Source organism: Helianthus annuus, chromosome 10 (genome assembly GCF_002127325.2).
Source record: "Helianthus annuus cultivar XRQ/B chromosome 10, HanXRQr2.0-SUNRISE, whole genome shotgun sequence".
NCBI lineage: Eukaryota > Viridiplantae > Streptophyta > Magnoliopsida > Asterales > Asteraceae > Helianthus > Helianthus annuus.
Genome location: NC_035442.2, coordinates 53,479,587 through 53,487,624, shown reverse-complemented (window position 1 = coordinate 53,487,624; position 8,038 = coordinate 53,479,587). Strand labels below are relative to the sequence as shown.

General features: G+C 38.1%; 1 protein-coding gene across 1 annotated transcript; it reads left to right on the top strand.

Moving 5' to 3' along the window:
* The first annotated feature begins 1,525 nt into the window (after nt 1–1,525).
* LOC118482787 lies at nt 1,526–3,303 on the top strand. Its single transcript, XM_035978450.1, has 2 exons — nt 1,526–2,364; nt 2,451–3,303. The coding sequence occupies exons 1-2, from the start codon at nt 2,287–2,289 to the stop codon at nt 3,000–3,002; spliced, it is 630 nt and encodes a 209-aa protein (XP_035834343.1). The 5' UTR covers nt 1,526–2,286; the 3' UTR covers nt 3,003–3,303.
* Nucleotides 3,304–8,038: the final 4,735 nt, after the last annotated feature.

Below are 8,038 nucleotides of genomic sequence, written 5' to 3'. Positions count from 1 at the left end.
AGCTTCGGTTTGTCAAATTTTTTTAATGGTTTTGCATTTTAGGGGGAGTAAGAAAAATTTCAGAAAATCCAAAAACATTAGAAAATTTGAAAAAGCCAAAAACATGATAAAATTCAAAAATTGAGTTTTGTGTAAAAAGAGGAAATGATAATACATCAGTAGACAGTTACAGTATGCTAAAGAAATGTAATGATTAAATAGCATTAAACAGTCTCACTGATGATATGCCGATAGGTTTTTATACACTTCGTAAATTTTTTCGGGATATAAACCTAAATTCAAACACTTGCTTATTTCGTGGGGAACACTACTTGGATATATAGGTAACCCCTGAAATCTCGTTTGAAAGGTCCCTTACTCTGAGATACTAGGTCTTTATACTCAGTGATATCTGGGGTATTATTCCGGGACTTCTGCTGAATGGAAGTTCTGACCTAGTCCCCGAATAATACTTTTCGCATTGCTTGAAATATAGCATCGCCCTTAGCAAATTGATGAAACAATAAAATTGATAATCATTGCTGTTGTAAAAAAGATCCTCTAAAGGGGACACACCTAAAGTCGAACCGTCATCTCTCTGCTGAACGGAAGTTCTGACCTGAGCTCTCACGGTTTCGCATCTAACCCCTTACAGATATCATCTGTGGTATACTCACCTGTAAGACTGAATATTGGGATCTGGATACGGGAGTATATTCAAGAGGTGGGACACATGAATGAGTTTAAGTTCTTAAAACACCTAATTTGTATCCTGAATCAGTTGAAATTTGTGTGAAAATTTAAGTGGATCAGTATATCGACAATCTAAGTGAATTGTTTAATTCTTAATGTGTAACTAAGCTCAACGGTACTTGTGACTTGTCAAAAACTGATATGATCCTCTGACGCATTCTCAAAAAAAAATATTGTCTTTAAATATGTTTGTACATATTTCTTTACTGCTTTATATTTTCAGAAAAATACAAAAAGATTTTTGATTCTGCTTTATTTTTGACAACCGATGTCTGAGTGCTACGTTTCAAAATCTAAGTATGCTAATCATGTTTCTGAAAATAAAACAAGTTCATTAATTTGAAACTTGAAGTTTTAAAATAAAATCAAAAACAGTTTGTGAGATCTCCAAGGTCATTAAGTTGGACTTGGATGATTAACCATGAAGGATTTGGATGCTGATATTGTTAAAATCTGTTGTAAAAGAGTCAGTTTTTGATTTTTGATGCTTAATACTGCCAAATCTATGAAGCTTTTTGATAGGGGGAGAGAATCAAATATTTCTGGAAATATTCATATTATTATATTTTAAAGCCAGGATCTTGTTATAGAAAGTTTAATAGAGCCAGAATACGATTTCTGGACAATTACAAAAAAGTTGAAACATTGTCACTTATAAACGTACGAGTGTTGCAGATGTTATTCCAGACTACGATCCTGACAGCCTAGTCTAAGGGGGAGTCTGAAGACGAGCTCAACGCAAACGGAAGCGTGTAAGGAGCCAGATATCGTTCCTGGAAGAGCTTGTAACCGGAAAGCCAGGTGTTGATCCCAAAGCACGGAAGCTTGACGAAAGGGGGAGCCTGAAGAGTTTACCGAAAGGGGGAGCTGAAGCTGAAGACAGATCCACCGGGATTCTGTTCAAGCAAGAGGGAGTCTATGTTGCTGAATACGTGTTAAAGCTTCAAGAAGACTCAGAGAGAGAGAAAGACAAGACGCTACGAGCTTGGCTACGGATTGACTACGGTAATATCCAAGGGGGAGTCTGTTAGTGCAGTAATGTCTATCGCATCCGTCAACTCGGTTAGTAGCAGAAACCAAAGAATTTAAGTGTTTATGTTGTAATATCTAGTTAGTAAAGGCAAGGTGGCATTATTGTAAATAAGGAAAGATTCCTTATTGCCTTGGCCTATAAATAGAACCATTAGGGTTCTCATTTAGAACTTTTGCCATTTTGCATATTGGAGCATAGAAGCTAGAGAGAGAAAGTAGAGAGAGAAAGGCAAAAGGTGATTCGTGTTGCTTGTACATTTTCATACTTTTATATAGAATCACAGATTGAGTACGTCTCGTGTGTTTCGGTCGTTCACGTTCACGGATTCCGCACGTCGAACGTGTCATACGCAATCGTTTCAGAGTCAAACCGGTCCTAACACTGTCAAACAAGAATCTAAGCCGAAGTCATCTGCCACACCAAAACCTACCACTTCAAAGACTACTTCAAAGACTACTTCTGCTCCTAAAGCTCCTCCGGCATCCAGGACCCGGGCCTCTAGCTCCCGGAAGAGGAAAGAAATGAATTCTCCAGCCGCCTCTGAGATATTCTCTCTCGAGAATCATGGATTTAATGAAGCCACCTCATTCCTCAAGCAGGTAAAAATTCCTTTCCAATATCCTGAACATGCATGTTAGTCATAATCCTGCTCATTTTACACTAATACCTGTATCTTTAACTGCAGGGCTTGGAACGTCTCATGCAATTGTATGAAAACGCCTGTGGGCTTAACAAGATGCTGGAGATTAGGCTCGAAAAAGCTGAAGCCACCATAGCTGACCAAGGAACAATCGCAGCTGCTAAATCCCAGCACTATGAAGACAAATACAAGGAAATGACCCAGGAACATCAAGCTGCCCTCCACAAAGCCAATGACGATGCTCAAGCCAAACTAGATGCCGTTCTCCTTCAATACCAGCAAGATATGAGTTCATATCGGGACAGTCTCAAAGCATCCATTGTTATCTCCCTTCTCCAAGCTAGGTTAAGGATGGCTTATGAGGCCAAGAGCTTGGGCTTTGAATGCCCCTCCTGGAATGTAAAGGCTTGGGAAGCGAAACTACAAGATCTTGGAGGTCATCCCGTCACTCACCCTGTAAAGCATGCTGGTGAAGAGCCTTCCAAGGAGGCAGAGGAAGTAGCCAATGCTGGTGATGGTGCCGAGAAGAATCCTGAGGGGGATGCTGGTGCAGACGCTGGTAAAGAAGTTGCTGATCAAGAAGGTGCTGCCCCTTAGGCAGCTAAGTGGGCGATGATGGATATACGTGCCAAGGTCGGAGCCCACTTTTAAATTTCATGGTTATGGTTTGTACAAACAATTTACTTTTCCTGTCGTTGAACAATTTATATTTCCTGCACTAGAACAATACGATGATCAAAGGTGGATGGGTCCTGTGTTTTCAGGATGAAGCCCTTGGTCATCGGTTAGTATAACCTGTTTTGAATGGCGTAACAGTTGAAGGTGGACAGGTTCCATTTTGAGATAGAACCTTCAACCGTTACATAAGTATGGTAAAGACTAATTGTGCTCTTGGTGGATGGGCCTCGGTTTGAGGTGAATCCAAAAGCATAACTTTTGACATGTTAATAATATAACTTCCTTTTGACTTATTTGTTGTTGCCTTTTAATTTCTGTTATGCATTCCTTAATGTAGATTTTATCTTTGCAAAATATTGTACAACTATCTTTTGAAAATATCCTGATCAATATACTCAGTGATATATTATGAAGAACTTTTATAGAATTTCTAAAAACTCAATCAACTTTAGAGAAAACTTCTAAAAGATAGTCCACTTTCCAAAACTTGTTTTGACAATACTTGTTTGATCAAGGTTTTAATTTCAAACTAGTATTACTTCCAAATATTTTAATCAAATATCTTGAAACATATTCTGAAAATACATTTTGAGAATATATCCCGAAAATTTATTCTAATCAGGATGCTCAAGCTTTTGTCAAACATAGTTTCAAAAACTCAAATGATTTAAATAACAAAGGAAAGATTATACCAGGAATAGAGTGTAATCCTATTTTCAAACTTCAATCCTTTTGCAACTTTCTGAACGAAGATGTCCCCCGTCTGAGACACTTAGTGTACTAGGTCCAAGCCTTATCCTTTGAGCTTTATACAATTGCTTCAGTAGGAATGTCCCCTGTGCATAATGTCCTCGAATACTTAGAAATTTCCTGGAAATTGGTTCCAATTGTATAGACAATTTTTTGTGTTACAGGGGTAAAACCCAAAATATACTGGAGATAAATCCTTCGTATTCTGGGGAAATCCCAAGTTTTCGTGATCTACAGGCGGGAGTGTATAAACTCCAAGACTTAGAAAGGTGAAAACCTTTAAACCTTAGAGAGTATGAAAAATACCCTTTCGCGAGAGAGGGTGATCAATCCTTATATACCTTTAGGATTCAGGATATAGCCAATAGTAACGAAATTGTCAGCCACTTTTACATGAACTGGTCCCACCACCTTGAACTATTCCCGAATAACTTGCGCTCCAGGAGGGGTGTTTAAACCCAATTCGGAAGAAAGGTGAATACCTTTAAACCTGTGAAGGGATCAGGATCCCTTAAACGTGAGAGAGGGGGCCAATCCTCTAATCTTCCGAAGTATCCTGAGTGTGTATCCTGATGCTATATCCCGAAATATATTCTGCAAAACCATTAAAAGCTAAGGTGGGTGTTAGCCTGGCTAACACCCCTCCGATGCTTAAGTCAGTAATAGATTCAAAATAGCCAATAATACCAAAAGTTAATAAGGGATACAGAATTCATACCATCCTGAGTTAGAAATTAAATTCTAAACTCACTTGAAATAGGCTTTGAGATGTATAGCATTCCAGGATCTTGGTAGCATATCCCCCCTCCATATTCTTAAGTCGGTATGCTCCTTTCCCTGATTCTGATTCAATCTCGTAGGGTCCTTCCCATTTTGGAGCAAATTTTCCATCAGCAGGGTTGGCAGTATTCTGAAAAGCTTTTCTCAACACCCAATCTCCGACTTGAAATCTCCTAGTCCTTATATTCTTGTTGTATGCTCTGGATATCCTCTGTTGATATGCTGCCATCCTTAGCCTTGCAACGTCTCTTGTCTCATCAATAGTATCTAGTTCTTGGCATAGGACTTCAGAATTCTGCTCAAGATCCCTGAGGTTGGATCTTGCTATAGGTATCACCATTTCTGTTGGAATCACTTCCTCAGTTCCAAATTCCAAAGAAAATGGGGTTTGGCCCGTTGCATTTTTCGCCGTTGTTCTATCAGCCCAAAAAACAAAGGGTGGTTCTTCTGCCCATCTTCCTTTTTTGGCTCCTAATGTAACATTTGTGCTTGAAATCATTGTGAACAGTTCAGTTATCAATAAAACAAAGTTATTTGATCCCAATGTTTGTTTGGTTATATTTTACATTTTTCATGTTTTGACTTTTGTTCAATTTCAAACTCTACATCGCTTTCTAGAGAATTATACGCAAACTGGTGCGTAAACGTACTCAGTTTAATGCGACAAATACTCCAGAACATCAACATTTGCTTAACATACCTTAAATAACCTTTACATAACTTAGAAATAAGTTTTGAAGGCTTTGGTATGGCAAAAACAAGTTAATTCGCTTACAGGGACTAAACTTGACAAACTGCAAAAGTATGACGATTCGTAATAAAACAGACATTCCGGAACATGTCCATAAGTTAAACATACCACAAATATCCTTTACATGGCTTAGAAATAGGCTTTGAGGGGTTTGGTATGCTAAAATAAACTTTTGGGTCATTCAGGGACTAAAAGTGTCAAAAAGTGCACAAGTTTGCACTTTCGCGCATAACTTACGTTCTGAATACATCCGGACATCCAAAAATTTATGTAAGCATCCTAATATTATATCTTAGTGTTTGGCATGAGAAAAATCCATTCGTCGCGCAATTTGGATCGTTTTTGGCGCTTATGCGCATATCGTCGTAATTAACCGAACATCGCGATTGTGCGGCCAAACGAACCGACATCCAAGATATTTTTGAGCACATTTTAAGTTCCCTATACTTTAACTTCATTTTAGAGCTTTGAAATGGGGTTAACGGGTCTTAAACGCATCGGAAATGGCCCTATAGCACAACAGGGACCAAATGTGTAAATCTGCCAAAGTGATGGCTTACGGACCGTAAGCCATCACCCTTACGGTCCGTAAGGCGTCCCCAGAACAACATATTCAGCTTTAACTGCTGTTGCCTCTTCAAGTTAGTGAAAGGCCAAATTGCACTTGTCTCTTCTGGTCAATTAGGGGCCATTCTGATGTTCCATAAGTATTGCAACAAGTGTATGGACAAGATCAAAGCACGTTAATCGATAAACGATCCTAACGGTCTTGCTTTTCCTATAAATACCCCCCCATTCTTGCAAAAACCCACAAAAAATCTGATCTAAAAGCTCTAAGTTGAAGCTATTGCTTCATACCTGAGTTCCTTGGATCAAGATTAGCTTTCGGGACCCTTTGTAAGTGTTCCTTCGTTGTTTTATCGCTTTTCGAGTCTGAAAGTCGAACTTTGTTTGACTTTCTGCATTAACCTGCTTATCGTCAATGCAAAGTTCGTTTGAACTTCATAACGTGAGCGTAATCACGATGGTTATAGTCCGTAGTGACTATACCTACTGATTACCACGTTATCTAGGCTTAGTGACGAGTCGTAGTTTCGGCCAAAATGCGCATTCTTGCGTATTTTGTAACCAAACTACTCGTGGATATCAAAACCGTTTGTTTTGATACCAAACCTGTTTTCTAAACTTAGTTAAGCATGTTCTAACATGCTTAGCTCGTCACTTTTAGTTTAGTGCTTATATAGGGTCGTAAGATAAGCGATCTAACCAATCGCTTATACTTTCGAACCCGACCCATTTGGTCGATCGTTAGGATCCGACCAAAACACATTAGGTGACCATAGCTGCATAGGGAAATAACCTTCCGAGGTTATACTTTATGGTCACAATGTTAGGCGTTCCAGACGCGCTTCACGCGAACAACGCGTTAAAGTAGCATAAGCTACCTAAACGGGTCGTAATGGGTTGTAAGCACTTAGGTTAGGTTTCATTTTAGTATGTAGGCTTTGTTAAACCATATTACACGAGTCTCCATACTCGTTTGGTTTACGAACCCGCATACTATCCGATCCTCCGATTTAGGTCCGGTATATTAACATAGTTACCTATATTAGGTGCCGTTTGATATCCGTGATCTCTAGCATTATTTGGTTGTTATACAAGAACTTCAAAGCAATCTCAGGTGAGTACATAGAACCCCATCTTTCAAATGCTTTCAAGGTGTCTATGTGAGTACATAGACCCCTCTTTTACTGTATTCCAAGCTGTTTTGGGGTGAAACACATGTGCCTACTTGTTACTTTTATGTTTTCAATGTTTTCATATCATATGCTTATTATGTTCGTTAGTACATATATAGTACATGATTTCATTGCGTTTATGCTATGTATGTCCATTGTGTGCATACTTAGTACAATCGATTTACAATACATTTTTATGCTATGTATGCCCATTGTGTGCATACTTAGTACAATTATTCATCACATGCTTACATTTTGGTATGACATTTGGTTTGTTCAAATGATACAATATAAATTCATTAACATTAGCTACGCCACTCGTTAGTAGGTAATGGTACCATAGGACTTGACAACTCCCATTCCTGAAATCTCGGGTTTGTTTGGATTGGAAGGAATGACCGAATTCGATAAACAATAACACATATAGACCGTTAATTTGTTTAAAGGTCTATCATCACAGTCACAAAGGCTTGAATGTATGAATTTTCACAATACCGCATAAATGTTTGTATCAGTATAGCATGCAATTGTTCCACAAAACATAACTTTGGCTTAAACTATGTTTAATTCAATACCCTGTTTTTGTGCATTTTACCTATGGCCCAATTGATATATTTTCACATGCCATACATGATATTTTGGATACACATTACAATGATTTACATTAAACATAAACAATTTGACATTGATATACACATTTGGAGGTTTACATTAGACATGAACATTTTGATATGGTTTACACAATAACACTTGACAATTGATTTATACATGAACAATTTACATGGTGGTTGGTTTGGGTAAATGGTTTGAGTAACGTGGCGTATGTAATATGATACAAACATGGTGGATACGCCGCTGGTACTTCCTATATATAAATGTTTGTATAATATTACCTATCGTAGCATTATTTAAATCATTTCAGTATAGACATATTA

What these genes read in the sequence shown, in the direction of transcription:
- LOC118482787 (XM_035978450.1), top strand. Translation starts at nt 2,287, where the DNA reads ATGAATTCTCCAGCCGCCTCTGAGATATTCTCTCTCGAGAATCATGGA. An exon ending in CCACCTCATTCCTCAAGCAG is followed by an intron (nt 2,365 to 2,450) that starts GTAAAAATTCCT and finishes CTTTAACTGCAG; the next exon opens with GGCTTGGAACGTCTCATGCA.